The sequence below is a fragment of the Rhinopithecus roxellana genome, chromosome 17 (assembly GCF_007565055.1).
Source record: "Rhinopithecus roxellana isolate Shanxi Qingling chromosome 17, ASM756505v1, whole genome shotgun sequence".
NCBI classification, from domain to species: Eukaryota; Metazoa; Chordata; class Mammalia; order Primates; family Cercopithecidae; genus Rhinopithecus; species Rhinopithecus roxellana.
Window position 1 is genome coordinate 8,339,959 of NC_044565.1, and position 19,973 is coordinate 8,359,931.

The 19,973-nt window shown below is 44.2% G+C and overlaps 1 protein-coding gene and 1 pseudogene across 1 annotated transcript; both read left to right on the forward strand.

Moving 5' to 3' along the window:
• Positions 1-9,175: 9,175 nt before the first annotated feature.
• LOC104674183 lies at positions 9,176-9,517 on the forward strand (annotated as a pseudogene).
• A 2,108-nt stretch (positions 9,518-11,625) lies between these two features.
• TEX37 (testis expressed 37) lies at positions 11,626-16,552 on the forward strand. Its single transcript, XM_010378439.2, has 4 exons — positions 11,626-11,759; positions 12,612-12,648; positions 13,376-13,468; positions 16,022-16,552. The coding sequence occupies exons 2-4, from the start codon at positions 12,622-12,624 to the stop codon at positions 16,442-16,444; spliced, it is 543 nt and encodes a 180-aa protein (XP_010376741.1). The 5' UTR covers positions 11,626-11,759; positions 12,612-12,621; the 3' UTR covers positions 16,445-16,552.
• Positions 16,553-19,973: the final 3,421 nt, after the last annotated feature.

Sequence of the window (19,973 nt, forward strand, 5' to 3'; positions counted from 1 at the left end):
AAACCATCCCCCAAATTCCAGCATATAGATTGCCCTCTTTAGACCTTTTACTCACCAGGTATGCAGAGGCCATAGACACTGTGGTTGAAAGTGTGAACTCTGACTCCTGGCAGCTGAGGCTGGAATCTTCCTTCTGTCACTTGACTGTGTGTGAACCTGAGCAAGTTATTTACTGTGATGGCTAATTTTATGTTTCAGCTTGCCTCTGATGACAGAGGTTAATTGTTTTAAAAATATCGGGCTAAGGGATGCCCAGATAGCTGGCAAAACACTATTTCTGGGTATGTCTCTGGGGGCATTTCCAGAAGAGATTAGCATTTCAATTGGTAGACCAAGTACAGATGAATACCCTTCTCAATGTGGACAGGTGTCACCCAATCCACTGGGGACCTAAATACAACAAAAAAGCAGAAAAAGGGCAAATTTGCTGTCTTGCTGTTCAGGCTGAGATATCTGTCTTCTCCGGCCCTTATGTACATGGGTGCTCCGGCCCTTATGTACATGGGTGCTTCTCTGGCCCTTATGTACATGGGTGCTCCTTATGTACATAGTGTCATTCAGTCTGAGTCAGACCTTCAGACTCAGACTGAATGACACTACCAGTTTACCTGGTTCTCTAGCTTACTGATGGCAAAGTGTGGGACTTCTTATCCTCCATATTCATGTGAGCCAATTCCTATAATAAATGTCTCTCTCTCCATGTATGTATGGAGATATATATATAAATACATATAAAAAATATACAAATATATATATAAAAATATATAAAAAATACATATAATATATATATAATAGAGTTAGAGTTTTTTTGTTGTTGTTGTTTGTGTGTTTGTTTTGTTTTGTTTTTGAGATGGAGTCTCGCTCTGTCTCTTAGGCTGAAGTGCAGCGGCACAATCTTGGCTCACTGCAGGTTCTGCCTCCCAGGTTCAAGGAATTCTTCTGCCTCAGCCTCTGGAGTAGCTGAGATTATAGGTGCGCACCACCATGCCCGGCTAATTTTTTTTTTTTTTTTTTTTTTTGAGACAGAGTTTCGCTCTTGTTGCCCAGGCTGGAGTGCAATGGCGCAATCTCAGCTCACTGCAACCTCTGCCTCCCGGATTCAAGCAATTCTTCTGCCTCAGCCTCCCAAGTAGCTGAGATTACAGGCATGCACCACCACACCTGATTAATTTTGTATTTTTAGTAGAGATGGCGTTTCTCCATGTAGGCCAGGCTGGTCTTAAACTCCTGACCTCAGATGATCCACCCACCTCAGCCTCCCAAAGTGCTGGGATTACAGGCGTGAGCCACCACGCCCGGCCTAGGGTGATGATTAAGTGAATTAAATCCACATAAAGCTGTCAGGACAGTACCCAGCACAGAGGATTGCCCTATTGTTACTGTTACTACCGAATGTTCAGTCAATTCTCAAGTGCCTGGGGAGTTGTAGGAGCCTCTGGCTGTTGTCATTTCTTGTTTTTGGAGATGGAGTCTCACTCTGTCACCCAGGCTGGAGTGCGGTGGCGTGATCTCAGCTCACTGCAACCTCTGCCTCCCGGGTTCAAGCAATTCTCCTGTCTCAGCCTCCCGAGTAGCTGGGACTACAAGCGCATGCCACCATGCCCAACTAATTTTTTGTATTTTTCAGTAGAGACAGGGTTTCACCATATCGGTCAGGCTGGTCTTGAACTCCTGACCTCAGGTGATCCACCTGCCTCAGCCTCCCAAAGTACTGGAATTATAGGTGTGAGCCACCATGCCTGGCCGTCATTTCTTCTGCATTCTCTTCTTTCCTGTCTGTGCCCCATACTTACCCCACAGGTCTTCTTGAAAAGTCCCTTGCGTCATATTACTGTTGAGTGACATGTTCCATGCTCACTCTCACTTATTGAGCATGTACTCTATATCAGGCACTGGGCTGGGCAGGGTATTCCCAGAGTTTTACTTTATTCTCCTGCACGGCAGGCATTTTTAGCCCTACTTTACCACTTCAGAAGGAAACTGAAGAGAGAATATAAGTAACTTACTTGAAGACACACAGTTTGTAAGTGGTAAGCTGAGTTCGAGTGCAAAATCATCTGACTCTAAAACTTTTTCCTCTCTGCCTTCAGCCTCCCCCATGAAAGTCCAGCACTGAAGGTCTTCATTGCACAGCCCCAGATGCCTTTCCAGCCTGACTTTTAAATATCCCCTATACAATCAAAGAGCATTATGAAGGGTCTAGCAGGCTCAGAGGAAGTCAAGAGGAAAAAGGCTGTTCAAAAATTTTTTTTTGTGGGGGAAGCAAAAAAAAAAAAAAAAAAACCACAACTAGACAAAGACATGGACATGGCATAAAGTAAGTGACAAATATCTGCTGAAGTGCCATGAATGTTAGAGAAAAGGGATGTGGGTGAGAATGAGCAATCAGGAAGTGGTTCCCACCAGAAGCCAGGCAGTGGCTGAGGCTTCAGGGATGAACCAAATTTGGACAAGAGAAGGATGCTCCTTATCTAACACTTGATTTCATCGCTACCTGTTCTCTGCCATTTCTTCAGTCTCCCTCAACTCCAGATGACCCTGGCCTGCCTCTGCACTTCCCTGCATGTGCTTTCTTTGGACACTTCCTGCTTCCTGTCCCTCCCAGTGTGTAAAGTGCTGGATGGCAGGAACACAGCGTTTCTCATCTTTTATCATCATCCACCAACACTTTCCTTCCTATGACCACACACACACACACACAGCACCTAGCACCATGCCTCACTCACCAAAGACAGTCAATACTTGTGTGTTGAACAAATGAAGCAAAAGGTCCCGAGTTCTTAGTTTAACAATTTCACAGGTTCTTTCGGCTATCATTTCTCAGGTACTGTGCACATTCACCACCCCGAAAGCATCCCAGACCGGACCTTGATTGGCTGTCTGCCTCTGTCCAACCCTGGAAGATTTTGGGCCTCAGCTCCCCCATCTATAAACAGTGGGGGTGGCCCAGCCATGGTCCTCTTACCCATGCGTAAGAATCACAGAATCTCCAATAAAGCTTGTTAAAAGTCCAGGGTTGGCTTCATTTCCCAAAGATTCTGACACAAGTGTGGCAGCAGAAATCTGGATTTTAATATGTATCCCATGGGACTCTGAAGAAGAGGGTCATTGGGCTGCCCTTAGAGAAACCCTGTGCTAGGTGACCCAGCTAGTTTCTATGAATCTAGAATGGAAAAGGATGACAGACCCTGTGTGTGGGGCTCCTGAAGGCATCCAGTTGAGGACAGACCTCTCCGAAGCACAATCACGTCTTAATTTTCAGAGCCATCCACTTGAAACCTAATGACCCAGTGTGTTTGCAGCGGTGGGACAATCAGCGTCCCGGATCCCTCCTGGAGATGTGCTGATTCCGCAGGGCCCCTTAACGAAATGGATTCCTCTCGCCTTCCCTGCTGTGCGGCAGGGGCTGATCCTGAATTAACTCAAGATCTGTTTTTTGTTTGTTTGTTCTTCAGGTGAAGGGGTTCCTATTTCTGATGAGGGCCCTCCTGGCTAAGACATCTCGTTTGGGAAAGGCAGTGTTTGCTAAGCTCTTGGAGGCTCCAGGCTCCTGGAGAAGGAGCAATATCCCCACTGCGCTAGGGAGGAGGCCTTTGTAGTGTCGACCTGCTGTTTGTGTTTCAGGCTTTAAGGGAAGAGTTGCTCCTAATTAAAGGCATAAATGCTTTAATCCCTGGCCTGAGGGCTTCCCATAGCGCATTAGCCGTATTAGGAAGGAAATGGATTGTAATCCCTTTAATATAAACCTGGAGGAACTTGAGGGCTTCTGATTGGGGAGAAGAATTTCCTCCTGTGATTTAACAATATTAACATACTGAATTTGCATAGGCAGAAATTTGGGCCCAGCTTTCTCCAGGCTATGGTAGGAGATGTGGGAGTCACTCTCAGATGACTTTTGGGGTGTTCTTGTTCCTATTTCCGTCGAATGAATGAAGGTTACAATAATTTAACTCCTACAGCATACCAGACTAGGTGTTAAGTAATTGATAATTTTCTTCTTTAGTTTTCACATCTAACCCTGTTGTATATGTATGGGGTTATTTTCTCAGTATAGATATTTAGATTTAGAGGTGAGTATCCTCACTGGAGGTAGCAGGGGAGAAGGAGGAATGATGCTTGTTGAGGGCCTTTGGTGTGCCCCTGCTTTGTATAACCTGTTTATTGGATCTTGTCCATACCCCTTTTTTTTGCATCCTTTAAAATAATGTTTATTTTAACATAACCGTGCTTCTAGAAATACACTCATATTTCTATATGAGTGTTTTTTTAAAATAATATAATTTGGTTTATCTTACCTTACACAATTTGAACCCAAAATTTGGATGTGATTTAAACTTTAAAAAAACAAGAGCTGGGCGCGGTGGCTCAAGCCTGTAATCCCAGCACTTTGGGAGGCCAAGATGGGCGGATCACAAGGTCAGCAGATCGAGACCATCCTGGCTAACACGGTGAAACTCCTTCTCTACTAAAAAATACAAAAAACTAGCCGGGCGAGGTGGCGGGCACCTGTAGCCCCAGCTACTCCGGAGGCTGAGGCAGGAGAATGGCGTAAACCCGGGAGGCGGAGCTTGCAGTGAGCTGAGATCTGGCCACTGCACTCCAGCCTGGGCGAGAGAGCGAGACTCCGTTTCAAAACAAAAACAAAAACAAAAGCAGGATTTGCTTTCTGGGTTATTTTTCATCTCCTATAAATGTAGGGAAAGATTCTCCCTTGCCTGCTGCTAAAGGAGAAAATGAGAACCGTGAAAACATTTACCCGTTTTGAACTTCAGAAAAAATCACATGTATTGCGTTGTAAAAACTTAAAAATTGGTACAACATGATGTTTTGCAGTGTTTCAGGGCAAGCTCACTCAAAGTTCAGTAACTATGTGGTAGTCTGGAGTGGAGGAAACCTGTGCAGGCATTGAGGATTTCAATCTCAGTGAAGAGGGCACCGAGCTCCTGGGAGTGAAGTGACTCGTCCACACTGCCATAACCAGTGGGTGGCTGAGCTGAGGGCCTTGCCACTCCTGCAGCTTGTTGCACTAATGTCGCTGCATTGGCACTGAAGCTAAGAGATTCTGCAGAAACATGCCGGGCGCAGTGGCTCAGGCCTGTAATCCCAGCACTTTGGGAGGCCGAGGCGGGCGAATCATGAGGTCAGGAGTTCGAGACCAGCCTGACCAACATGGTGAAATCCCGTCTCTACTAAAAATACAAAAACTAGCTGGGCGTGGTGGTGCATGCCTATAATCCCAGCTACTCAGGAGACTGAGGCAGGAGAATCGCTTGAACCCAGGAGGCAGAGGTTGCAGTGAGCCAAGATCGTGTCACTGCACTCCAGCCTGGGTGACAGAGTGAGACTATCTCAAAAAAAAAAAGGAAAAAAGAAAAAAAAAAAACCTGACTGCAGTGAAGGTAGTACACAAAGGGGGTTAAAAAGAGGCTCGAGTACATGGACCAGCAAGGCCTGAGCACAAGTGCCAATGACCTTATCATCCTTCTGGCCTGATTTCCCTTCTGCTGCCCTTGAATGCTCCATTTGGGAGGCACAGAATACCTTTTAGTGTCAGGGCAGTGTTGCTCTGCAGGGCTACTTGGGAGGCTACAGTACCTAAATTAGGGATATTGTCCATCCTCCCTGTTGGCTTCAAGTACCACCTATATCCAGCAATTCCAGAGTGTATAACATGTTTAGAACTTTCTTCTCTGAACTATAAACCCTTTTGCTCATGGTGTTTACTCGCCTCTTCTTAGAAACCACACAGGCTCCACAACTGGAATATGATCCCAACTGCACTCACAGATTTATTCCTGGTATTAGTTCATTTTCTGTTGCTTATAACAGAATATCTGAAACTGGGTAATTAAAAAAGAAAAGTAATTTATTTCTCACAGTTACAAAGGCTGAGATGTCCAAGGTCAAGGGGCCTTATCTGGTGACAGCCTTCTTGCTGGTGGGAACTCTTTAGAGTCCCAAAGCAGAGCAGAGCATCATCTGGTGGGGGGCTGAGCATGCTAACGTGCTAGCTCAGGTCTCTTTTCCTCTTATTCTAAAGACACCAGTTGCCCTCCCATGATAACCCATTAATCCATTAACTCATGAATTCATTAATTCATGAAGAGCCCTCATGACTCAGTCACCTTGTAAAGTCCCCACCTCTCAATCCTGCCACATAGAAGATTAAATTTCAACATGAGTTTTGGAGGGGACAAATATTCAAACCATAGCACTTCTCAAACTGATGCCTCCTTCTGCCCTTCCCACCTCAGCAAAGGACCATCAAGTTCCAATGGCTTATTTGAGAAATCTGGGAATCTTTTTGAACCTACTCTGTCTTGCCACTGCCTCTTCCTGATAATGATTAAATCCTATGTGGTCTACTTTCCTAACGTCTCTTGAACCTACTCACTTCTCTCCATATCTACTGCCATCTCATCCAACTGTCCCAGCCATCATCATCATCATCATCATCATCATCCAGTGGCCTACAATGGATAAAGTCAAAAGTTCTTCCCATACCTTGCTTGATGAGGTAACATCCCCTCTCCAGCCTCATCTGGAGCTGCCCTTGTCCCTCCTGGCTCTGCTCCAGCAGAGCAGCTTCTCTCCTACACTTGGGAAGTCTATTCCTGCCCTAGGGCAGTGAACAGAACTCTCCTTCCCCTTTAGAACTGAGTTAAAGTGTCATTGCTTGAGGCAAGTCTTCTCTGACCAGCTCCCAAGACTGGATCAGCCTCCGCTACTCCACATTTCTCCTTCATGGCACTTGTCAAAATTGTAATGAAAGACTCAGTTGTGTGATTATTTGAATATTTATCTGCCATCGTACTGTAACTTCATAAGGACAGAGACCATTTCTATTTTATTTCGTTACCATAATTCCAGGCCCTTGCACAATGCCTGAGATACAGCAGGAACTCAAAAAATATGGGGGCAAATATTGGTATGAAGAACACTAAGCACCTTCACAGACATATCTGTTGACTTCCTACGCTCTTTTCAGGTAGGTGATGTTACCTGAGGTAGATGTTACCTCTGTTTTACAGATGATCAAACTGCCTTTTATTAATCTTACATGATTTACTCAAAGACATGAGGATAGCAAGTATCAGAATTTGAATTCAGGACTCCAAAAGTGTACTTGGTAATATTTTTCTGAAAAAGACATACTTGGGTCACAAAAATCACTTGTTATGCCCCAGGGGTCCCCTCTACTCTTATCCCTATGGCCACTCTGTTCTTTGCCTTAGCCTTTGCCATCTCTTTTAGTTTTATTTAATTCACAAGCACTTCTTAAATCCCCACACTTAAGTGTCCATGCACTGAGTAATAAAAAGTAAGATCCAGCTCTTTCCCTCAAGAACCCCACAGTTAGGAGAAATAACTATGTGAGCTCTCCAACCTTGAATTTGTAGGTATTGTTTCAGCTGACAGTTACAGAAACTCATCTGAAATTGGCATTAGTAAGAAAGGGAAGCTCACATAAACTGCGAAGTGTAGATGTAGGTCAAACTTCAGGCATGGTTATATCCAGGGGCTCAGTGTTAGTCAAAATGCTATTGCTGTTTCTATCTCTTGGATATTTTTTTCTTTGTGCTGATTTTATTATTGGCCTGACTTTCTCTACACAGTGGCTTCAGGCAGCTTGAGGCTCACATGGTTCTTAGTGCCTGCTGTTTCAGCTCTTCCTTCCCAAGAGCTAGGGATGACACTCATCAGTCCAGCTTGGATCATGAGCCTCTCCCTGAGTCAATCACTGTGGCCTAGAGAGTGGAATATTCTCGGTGGCAATGTGCCCATTTAGAGTTGGAGTAGGATCAGCACCACCCACACCATGTGACCCCCAAACGGGAGTGTTTTAGTCCATTTTTTGTTGCTATAACAGAATACAATAGACTAGATAATTTATAAAAAACAGAAGTTTAAGGCTGGGCCTGGTGGCTGATGCCTTGTAATCCCAGCACTTTGGGAGGCCAAGGCGGGCAGATGAATTGAATTCAGAAGTTCGAGACCAGCCTGGCCAACATGGTGGAAACTTGTCTCTATTAAAAATACGAAAAAAGTTAGTTAGGCGTGGTGGTGCATGCCAATAATCCTAGTTACTCAGGAGACTGAGGTGGGAGGATTGCTTGAACCCAAGAGGCAGAGATTGCAGTGAACCAAGATTGTGCCATTGCACACTCCAGGCTGGGCAACAGAGCAAGACTCCATCTCAATAAAAAACAAAAACAACAACAAAACCCAGAAGTTTATTTGGCTCATGGTTTTTGAAGTCAGGAAGTTCAAGGGCATGGCAACGGCTTCCAGCAAGGCCTTTCATACTGTATTATAACATGGTACAAAAGTGGCAGGGCAAGCGAGTGTGTGCAAAAGTGGTGAAACACAAGGGGTGGCCTCACTTTATAACAACTGGCTCTTGGGGTAACTAATCCAGTCCTGAGACAGCAATAACTCACTCACTATGGCGAGAATTAACACAGTCCCAAGAAAGCGGCATTAATCCCTCTTAACCACCTAATCGAATCTTAAAAGGCCTCACCTCCCAACACTGCCATGCTGGGGACTAAATTTCTAACACATGAATTCTGTGGACACACTCAAACCAAAGAAAGGCAAGAAACAGTTCTCTGAGGGGAAGTTGGCATTCCATTAAAGAAAGAAGAGGAATGCCAGAGATTTCCAGCTGACTCAATCTCTTGACCTTGCCCATCATTCACTTCTTTCTAGGCACATGGCTCATTCTTCTTGTTCTCAGTGATTCCTGCCTTTAGGCATTGCACTGGCTGATTGTTGTTTCTGGAATCAGCCTCCAGATCTTTGCATGGCTGGTTCTTTCCCATGCTTCAGATCTCTACTATAACATCACCCTCTCAGAGAGACCTTCTTGGACCTCCCATCTGAAGTGCCCACTAGTCATCCTCTTGTGCATCACTTGGCTTATTTTCTCTATCTATGGAGGGGGACCTACTTATTATTGTGTTTACTCTGTGTTTTCATCTCACTGGAATGTAAGCAGAGATTTCCATCTATTTTTGTCATTCTTGTATCTATAAAGTTGAGAACAATGCCCAAACACAAAATAAGTGCTCAGTAAATATTGGTTGGATAAATGAGTCTATGGTGGCACCTAGTGAGATAAAGGAAAGCTTTATGGAGGAGGTGTCCCTTAAAGAACGTGGATTATTAAAATTCCAACCTCAAGGCTGGGGCCAAGGATATTTTGGTGGCTACAGATGTGGCTGGTCATGGTATTGACATCCAAGATGTGTCTATGGTTGTCAACTATGATATGGCCAAAAATATTGAAGATTACATCCACCACATTGGCTGCACGGGACGAGCAGGCAAGAGTAGGGTGGCCATCACCTTCCTCACAAAAGAGGACTCTGCTGTGTTCTACGAGCTGAAGCAAACCATCCTGGAAAGCCCAGTGTCTTCCTGTCCCCCCGAACTAGCCAACAACCCAGATGCCCAGCATAAGCCAGGCACCATCCTCACCAAGAAGTGCCAAAAAGAGACCATCTTTGCCTGACACAGCACTCTTCCTGTGGGCTGAGGGCATCTCCGAAGCTGCCTGATGCCTGTTCTTCAGAAACCTCACATCCCTCTTTCCAGGTCCTCATTCTTGTGTTATGGGGGCTTAGGAAAACAATCAGACTCGCTAGCCCAGACCCTCAGGTCAGGAAGCCTGCATGTGGGGCTGCAAAAGGAGAGGACAACGCTGTTGGAGGCAGGGAGAGGAAATTACCACAGCTTTTTGGCCCAGCTCTGCCCTTCTTTGCTTTGGGATTGCACTGGGCCATCAGCTCATGCCAGGCTATGGGGACAGCCATTTGGCATTGCTGCCCAGACTGAACAGAAACCTGGCTGCCTGATGGGACCTTCTTTGGCACAGACTGGACTGTGTAACTGTATAAACTGCAGCAGCATTGTTGCCCTAGATGCCCCAGGGGACCTGGCACAATGAAGATTACGGACAGTGGAATCTTACTGTCATCTGGACAGCTGTTTTCCTGTTTGGATGGTAAAGTCGAGCGCCTTTAGACCTGTGCACAGCCCCGCACCAAGGGGTGCTATGTGCTCTAGGCATCCCTCCCCCAGGGGATTTTCTAAGTAGATGGGGGGACAGGGTGAACTGGCTGTGTCCATCTTTGTCACTGAGTGAAATCTCTGTTTTCTATTCTCTGAGAAGATAAGTTTGTATGTTCTGAGAATAAATACGTGAATATTTTTAAAAATTATATATATAATATATATAACATATATGTTTAATATAATATATAATTAAATATACATATTTATATATAATTACATAAAATATATAAAATATACATAAATATATGTACAATTTAACATATATAACAAAGTTTACCATTTTAATCACTTTTATGTGCATAATCCAGTGGCATTAAATACATTCACAATGGAAAACCATCACCACCATCCATTCCCAGAACTTTTAAAAATATTCTGAAACAGAAACTTCATATCCATTAAACAACAACTCCCCATTCCGCCCCTCAGTCTCTGGCAACTATCATTCTACTTTCTATCTCTATGAATTGTACTTCTCTAGGTACCTCACAGAAGCGGAATCATGCAGCACTTGTCTTTTTGTGACTGGCTTATTTTGCTTTATTTCACTTAGCATAATGTCCTCAAGATTTATCCATGCTGTAGCATGTGTCAGAATTGCCTTCTCTCTTTTTTTTTTTTTTCTTAAATTTTGTTTCGAGACAGAGTCTCGCTCTGTCACCCAGGCTGGAGTGCAGTGGTGTGATCTCGGCTCACGGCAACCTCTGCCTCCCGAGTTGAAGCAATTCTTCTGCCTCAGCCTCCTGAGTAGCTGGGACTACAGGCATGCACCACCACGCCCGGCTAATTTTTGTATTTTTAGCAGAGACAGGGTTTCTCCATGTTAGTCAGGCTGGTCTGGAACTCTTGACCTCAGGCAACCCACCTGCCTCGGCCTCCCAAGTTGCTGGGATTACAGGCATGAGCCCCTGCGCCCGGCCTCCCTTATAAGGCTGAATAATATTCCATTGTATATATATAACAAATCTATTCATCTCTGAAGGACATTTAAGTTGTTTCTACCTTTTGACTATTGTGAATCATGCTGTTGTGAACATTGGGGTACAGGTATCCATTTGAGCCCTTGCTTTCAATTCTTTTTTGTTTATAACTAGAAGTGGTCTTGCTAAATCATATGGTTTTAATTTCTCCATTTCTCCACACACCAAAGCTTGTTTCTGTATATTTTTTTTATTGTAGCCACACACTATGAATGTCAAAAAGTATGACATTTTGACAATTTTGAGCCAGCCTGTCAGGCAACCGAGGCCTGGGTGGCAGTCTATGGTGCAAAGTGGATTTAGTCACACACAGTCTGGTGTTATAAACCACGTGGGCTCTATTTACCTTCCTCTCCTAGGAATAGAAAGATTCTGTAGAGTGTCAGAAAGCACTGGTCCCCAAGACCTTCCAATGCTGCCAGGATTCATGTTGGCTCTAGTGAGCCAGGGACAGGGGAACTGACCTGCAGGCAGCCTGAGCAGCCACCCACCCACCCACCTCACAATGACAGGGACCGTCATCATAGGTCAGGGCTCAACTCAAAGACAGGCGTGGCAGTGGGACACAGCAACAGGACTCTCCATGTGGCAAGGGCACCTGGAGGTGGGAGTGCAGGAGTGTCGTCTTGCCCTGGCAGAAGAAAGGGTCAGCTCTGTTTGCATGGCAGCTGGTCCCCAGCCCTAGGAGAGAAGCTGTCTGTGAGCAAAAGGAAGGGAACGCAGGGGTTTGTTGAGGTCTGGGCACCACCCTGCTGGGCCACTGTCTGCTGAAGGGAGTGGGGCTTAGGGGAGGGTTCCCTGGGAATGCAGTGGAGTACCCCTCAAGGATCTAGGGGGCCATGCACACAAGGAGTCTGTGCAGCGAGGACCCTGCTAGGACTTTAGGGCTGGAAGGGAGGGGTCGGAGTTAGGCCTACAAACTATTGTTGTTCAACTGGGAATGCAGAGTCTTGCAACTTTCTTCACCTTGGATACTCCGCTCTGAATAAAGGTGGCTCTGAGTCCTAGGCCTGGGCCTTCCTCCATCCAGGGGGAGTGCTGAGGCCTGGTTCAGAGGAACATGTGAGCTGGAGCCAGTTCATACTGGCTCACAAGAGCCCATCCTGTGCATATCTGTGCAACTCAGTGCCAATGATTTTATGTTGATAGCCTGAAATGAGCCATGATAGGAGCATTTACACCACAGAAATTAGCAGATGCTATAAACCCAGGGCCTATTTTCCCTGAAAACATGGTTGTTAAACATTTACCAGCACTTCACTTGCCCTAGGATCAGATATACCTCTCAAACAGTAAACCTGATCAGTAAATGTGATCTTCTACACAACCCTCATTCTTCCTGAGTCCTGCTCCAGCCCTTTTGTCCCAGGGACCCTGGTATCACCACCAACCCCTTGATGATGGAGTGACATGCAGGGTGGGAGCCCAGGGAAGATGGGGAGGAGTGGCTAAGAAAGCTGGGGCAGCCATGCTGGGTTGGCACAGCTTGAAGATAGTGGCTGCTTTCCTTGTCTGTGGCAGAGCAGGGCTAAACAACTTGTCTGTGTCTAGGTCTTTTGCCATGGCAGGTGTGAAATACCCGGGACAGGTGAGTGATGGTCTCCGAGTTGGGTAGCCTCAGCAAGCCCCTGGAAGGGCCAGGCTCTTTGAGGCTCCTCCTTCTCATCTTTCTGGAATGAGAGTTTTGGGTTTTTTTTTTTGTTTTTTTGTTTTTTTTGGTTTTTTGTACAAGAAGAAGAGAACTGAGTTCTCTTCTTTATAATTTTCTGAGGGTTCAGTTATTTACTCAGCATGCGCTTATTAGGCACCCACAGTGTGCCAGGCCCTGTGCTGGGCTTTGGGACTGCAGAGATGTCTAAGTACACTAAACCTAATCTAGTGTACTTTATTAAATCCATCGCAGTACACCCTGTAAGTGCTGTTGTGGACGATTGTGAGGAACAAGGAAAGGGTTTAACTCTTGGGAAGTGGAGAATAAAAGGGTGGGAGAGATGTTTTGGGGAAGTGACATTTAGTCTGGGTCTTGGAGGATAGATAGGAGTTCGCTAGTCTGTGAGGAGGGCAACTTGCATTTCCATCAGGAGACAGGAAAAAGCACATGCCAGGCCCATGCGAGTGGGAGGAAGTGAGGCTAGAGTAGAGAGGGCAGGAAGGTGGTGGGATGGTAAAAGTGGGTCACAGCCAGATCATCTGGGCTCTGAATGTCAGGCCCAAAGTCAGCCTTTGTCCTACAAACAGCAAGAAGCCATTGAATGGCTTTAAGTGGAGGAGTGACAAGGGGGAATCTCTTGTTTTATATTCTCCTTGTGCTTTAGGACCCTGTGGATTTAGACATATACCAAAGCTCCCACATGGTGGACTATCAACCCTACGGGAAGCACAAATACTCCAGGGTCACGCCGCAAGAGGTAGGAAGGCACGCAAGTCCTGTCATTCAATCAACTGTCCACTGAAAACCTCTCTATTGCTTCATTTGTATTACAAATGTGGACATTTGGGCACTTGTTAGAACAGTATCCAATGCCAGGAGATGTGACTTAGAGATCTTTTATGTGCATGTGCATGTATGCATATGTTGTTTTTTTTTTTTTTTTTTTTTTTTTTTTTTTTTTTTTTTGAGACGGAGTCTCACTCTATCACCCAGGCTGGAGTGTAGTGGTGCAATCTCGGCTCACTACAAGCTCTGCCGCCTGTACGGGTTCAAGCAATTCTCCTGCCTCAAACCCCCGAGTCGCTGGGATTACAGGTGCCTGCCACCACGTTGGCTAATTTTTGTATTTTTAGTAGAAATGGGATTTCACTATTTTGGCCAGGCTGATCTTGAACTCCTGACCTCGTGATCCACCTGCATTGGCCTCCCAAAGTGCTGGGATTACAGGCGTGAGCCACCGTGGCCGGCCATGTGTGTATGTTTTCAAATGTACATCAAATATGTCATGCATACAAAAGATTGTAAATAATACACATTTACAGTTTAAATTACACTGATAAACACCGATATAACCATTACAGACAGTTTAAAACATGGCACATTAACAGTAGCAGTACCTTGTAGCCTCTTGGGTAGCCCACAAACTTACCCCTCCTCCCATCTCCAGAAGTGGTTAATCATTCCCTTGTAGGCCAATTGCAGTGGCTCACACCTGTAATCCCAGCATTTTGGGAGGCCAAGGCAGGCAGGAGTTGAGGCCAGGGGTTTGAGACCAGGAGTTTGAGGCCAGCAGTTTGAGACCAGCCTGGCCGATGTGGCGAAATCCCGTCTCTACAAAAATTACAAAAATTAGCCTGACGTGTTGGTGCACGCTTATATTCTCAGCTCTCTGGAAGACTGAGACAAGAGAATCGCTTGAACCCGGGAACCAGAGCAAAACTCTATTCCCCCCTCAAAAAATCGTTCCCTTGTGTGTTTTTCTAAAAACTCATTTTACCTTATATGTATATATCCCTTCAAACAAATTGTTTGGTTTTGCCTTTTTGAACTTTATTACGTATTGGATTTGTACCCTTCCACAATTGTCACTTTTTGCTAAACATTATGGCGTATTATTCATTTTCTGCTGCATAGTATTACATTGCGTGAATATGCCACAGTGTACTGTATTTGTCTCTTCTGTCTCTGTCTCTTCTTATTGGTGGACATTTGGGTGCTTTGTTCCTACTCTTCCCACTCCCAAATGCTGCATTGAAGATGAGATAAGACACATCCTAATGTTCAAGTGTTTATCCATTCCAGGAGTAGAATTGTTTGTCATGGAGTATTAGGTAATTACAGGTGCCTTTTACATTCTAGCCAGCAGGAGACAGTTACTTCTTTTGCTCTGCAATCTTGCCATTGCTTGGTATTGGCAGACATTTTAAGTTTTGCCAGTTTGGTGGGTGCAAAATCATATTTTCCTGTGGTCATAATTTTCATTTCACTGACTATTAATGAGGTTGGACACCTTTTCATTTGTTGATGGAGATTTGTTATTTTATAAAATGTCTGTTCATGTCTTTTGCTCATTTTTCTACTGGGTTGCTTGTCTTTTTCTTATTAATTTGTAGGAGTTCTAAAAAATATTCTAAGCATTTTTCCTTTTTTTTTTTTTTTTTTTTTTTTGAGGAGTCTGGCTCTGTTGCCCAGGCTGGAGTACAGTGGTGCAATCTCGGCTCACTGCAACCTCCGCCTCCTGGGTTCAAGCGATTCTCCTGCCTCAGCCTCCCGAGTAGCTGGGATTACAGGCGTGCACCACCACACCCAGCTAATTTTTGTATTTTTAGTAGAGATGAGGTTTCACCATGTTAGCCAGGCTGGTCTCGAACTCCTGTCCTCAAGTGATCCACTCACCTCGGCCTCCCAAATTGCTGGGATTACAGGTGTGAGCCACCACATCTGGCCCTAAGCATTTTTCATTTGTCAGTTATATATGTGGATAAACTCTTCTCCAGTTTGTGGTTTGTCTTTGCACTAAATATTTCAGGGAGTGTGAATTCTGATTTTTAATATAGTTAGATTTATCAGTTTTTTCCTTTATCATTTTCTCTTTTCAAGATTACTTAAAAATCTTTTCTTGTCTTGAGGTTTCCCCACTGAGAAAAGAAGATCTAAACAAACAAAGATGGATCAATTTCTGAGATGTTATTTAATGGAAGCAAAGTATGGAATGGAATATAATATTCATCATTTCTGTACAAACCAAGGGAAGAAGATATACACATACATGTTTATATGCACATCAAATATTTCTAGAGAGATACAAAAAACACTGATAGCAGTGGTTGTCTCTGGACATGGGAACCGTTATGTATATGTTACTGTATATGTTACCATATATGTATATGCTGTATATGTTACCATTCAAGGACTAATTTAAAGTTTTAAAAAAATAAAGAAGGGTATGCTCTGTCTTGGATGCTTCCAAGAAAAGCTACATCATCTCTCGTCTCTCACCCCTCCATTCATGTGTGATTTGTTTCCACAGCAGGCAAAGCTCGATGCTCAACTCCGGGACAAAGAGTTTTATAGGCCCATCCCTAACCCCAACCCCAAGCTAACGGATGGGTACCCTGCTTTCAAAAGACCCCACATGACTGCCAAAGACCTGGGACTTCCTGGCTTCTTCCCATCACAGGAACATGGGGCCACATGGGAGGACGAGCGCAAATTCACCAGTACCTGCCATTTCACATATCCAGCTTCCCACGATCTGCACCTGGCCCAGGGTGACCCCAACCAGGTCCTCCGGAGTGCTGACTTTCCGTGCCTCCTGGATCCCAAGCACCAGCCTGCTGCAGAGATAGCCAAAGGCTACCTGCTACTGCCAAGGTGTCCCTGTCTTCATCACCATATAGTCAAGGTCCCTATCCTGAACCGGTGGGGACCCTTGATGCCATTTTACCAGTAGGAAGGATGAAAATACCTTCCAAAGACTCTTCCAAGGGCATGTGGAAATCCTATGACCTTGGAGTGCAGAGAGGAGAACTGAAAATAAAACTGGAAAGATGTTCCAACTGCAATGGGACCCTGGGATCATGTTCATTCTACCTCTCTCCCTGGGCTGCCCTGGGCTACAGCATGCCCATTGCGGAGAGAGGAAAAGAGGGAGGGAGGGGAAATCAGTGTGTATTTAGAACTGAAATTTGTGTCATGTTTCATTATAAGTAAGAATCCTGGCCGGGTGCTGTGGCTCATGCCTATAATCCCAGACTTTGGGAAGCCAAGGCAGGTGGATCACCTGAGGTCAGGAGTTCAAGACCAGCCTGGCCAACATGGTAATACAAAAATTAGCCAGGTGTGGTGGCTTACACCTGTAGTCCCAGCTACTCGGGAGGCCAAGGCACAAGAATCACTTGAACCCAGAAGGCAGAGGTTGCAGTGAGCTGAGATTGCACCACTGCACTCCAGCCTGGGCAACAGAGTGAGAGTTGGTCTCGGGCGGGTGGAGGGAGCAGGGAAGAGTCCTGTTGTAAAGATTCTTACTGTTTTAAGCATTTATTTATAAAGTTGGGAAAAGTGTGTTTCCCACAGTCATCTAGATATTTATTGGCTGTGATTCCAAAACCTGAGGTGCTGTTGGCTAACTTTTCCCCTCAATATTCTTATTTTAGTTTATCCATCACTCCTGCCTTGTAGCAATCAACAGCAACAGTTTAAAGGGCATTGTTTCATACTTTTCTTCTTGCTCAGTGGAATGCATGTAAACATACATACATATGAGTCAGTGAGGAAATAGGTTAAGCGGCTATAACAAAGAGAACCAAAACACAGTAACTTGACCAACATGCTAGTTTATTTCTCTCTTGCCTAATAGTTCAGAGGTAGACAGTTAGGAGGGTAGAACATGTTTGTTGTGGCTTCATCTCTAGGTCCAAGGTGGATGCTATGACCTAAATTATGTATCCCACAAATGCATATGTTGAAATTCTAAACCCCAACGTGATTATATTCAGAAATAAAGCTTTTTAGGAGACAATTAATGTTAATTGAGGGCATAAGAGTAGGGCCTAATCCAGCAGGACACCTCTTCTAATAGGTGTCCTTATTAGAAGAGGAAGAGAAAGAGATCTGTCCATCCATGTGCATGCACTGAGGAATGGTCATGGGAGGATGCTCTGAAGGCAGCTGTGTCCAAGTCAGGAAGAGAGCTCCCACCAGAGACCAAATCCTGCTGGACCTTGAACTTAGACTTTCCAGCCTCCAGAACTGTGAGAAAATAAATTTCTGTTGTTTTAGTTGCCCAGTCTGTGGTATTTTGTTATGGCAGCACAGGCTGACTGATACAGTGGTTGATTCAGTTGTTGACATTTTTCAGTTAGCAGAAAGAAGAATAACCAGGGGGATACAGATACTTTTCCTTTAGCAGCACAATGCAGAAATGATATTCTTCACTTACTGTCTTGTCCCCTGGGTCAGAGCTTAATTATACAGCCATACCAAACCCTGAGGAAGGCCGGGAAGTATAATCTTTATTTTGGATGGCCATGTTCCCAGCTAAAAATGAGGGGTTTATTAGTTTAGAAGGAGCGGATAGATTTTGGTTGTGACTATCCAGCTTTGCACAACGCATGAGAAATCTTTTGCTTTGGGATCATACTGTACACCAGTGTTTCCCCTAGGGAATCTTATTAAAATGCAATTTTGGTTCTGTAGTTCTGGGGTGTACATTCTGCATTTCCAACAAGCTCCCACTATTCTATTTCCTACCTCTATGAGATCAACTTTTTAAAAAACTCCACAGATGAGTGAGAACATGCATGATGCCAATGCTGCAGGACTGTAGGGCACTCTGGAGTAGCCAGGCTGGACACAATACTCTGCAGGCTGATTTCCCCCCCCACTTATAGATTTAATTATTTTTAATGACTACCTAATATTCCATTGAATTGATGGATGTTGATGTATTACAATTTCATTATTAGTGGATAGTCATGCTTTTCCAGTTTTTCCTGTACACATAGTGCTGTGATAACTACTCATGAACATATATCCTTACCTATTGATGTTTTTATTTCTGTAAGACAGAATCCTACAAGTTATTTAGATGGTGGGCACCATCTAAATAAGCTCTAAAATTATGGAATTTTAGATATGTAATGTGATAATATTTTTTCTAGCGTAAAATTAATAATCCCTTCAGTAGAAAATATTGCAAAGTGAAGAAAAGTTTGAAAGAAGAAAAGGAGACCACCTGTAAAATCCCACTACTCAGTGATAACTACTGTTAATATTTTGATGCCAGGGTGGCAGGATAAAGGTTAAAATCTTGACTTTTTGTTTTATTTTAGTTTTTGTTTTTTTGAGATAGGATTTCACTCTTGTTATCCAGCCTGGGGTGTGATGGCACCATCTCAGCTCACTGCAACCTCCACCTCCCGGGTTCAAGTGATTCTCCTGCCTCAGTCTCCCAAGTAGCTGGGATTACAGGTGCATGCCACCAAGCCCAGCTAATTTTTGTATTTTTAATAGAGATGGGATTTCACTATGTTAGCCAGGCTGGTCTCAAACTCCTGACCTCAGGTGATCCATCCGCCTTGGCCTCCCAAAATGCTGGGATTACAGGTGTGAGCCAGCACATCCAGCCAAAATCTTGATTTTGGAGTCAGACAAAACTGAGGCTTCACCCATGCCTTAATTTACTATTTACTAGCTGAGAGATGTTCTAGAAAATCTCTCTGAATGTCAATTCTCTCATCTGTAAGAGGCATTAATAATGCTCCTATCTTATAAGTGAACCCTGAGCAGTGCCTGAGATAGTCAGTGAGATCTTTTGTACACATATTTACAAAATTCACACTGAATTCTGTAATTATTTTTGTTTTTCTGTTTTTGGGCAATAATACATTTTATTAAGGTATTTTTTCATGCCTACTTTCTATCTCTTGTATCATCCCCTGGTTGATTTCTTTCTTTTTAAAAAATTATTTTAAAAATTACCACATAATAATTGTACATATTTCTAGGGTACTTGGTGATGTTTTGATGTATGCAATGTGTAGTGGTCTAATCAGAGTGTGATGATTAATACTGAGTGTCAACTTGATTGGATTGAAGGATACAAAGTATTGATCCTGGGTGTGTCTGTGAGGGTATTGCCAAAAGGAGACTAACATTTGAATCAGTGGGCTGGAAAAGGCAGACCCACCCTTAATCTGGGTGGGCACCATCTAATCAGCTGCCAGCTTGGCTAGAATATAAAGCAGGTAGAAAAACGTGGAAAGACTAGATTGGCCTAGCCTCCCAGCCTATTTCCTTCTCCCATGCTGGATGCTTCCTGCCCTTGAACGTGGACTCCAAATTTTTCAGTTTTGGGACTTGGACTGGCTTCCTTGCTCCTCAGATGGCCTGTTGTGGGACCTTGTGATTGTGTGAGTTAATAATAAGCTCCCATATATATATCTTATATATATAAGATATATATATGGATATAGGATATC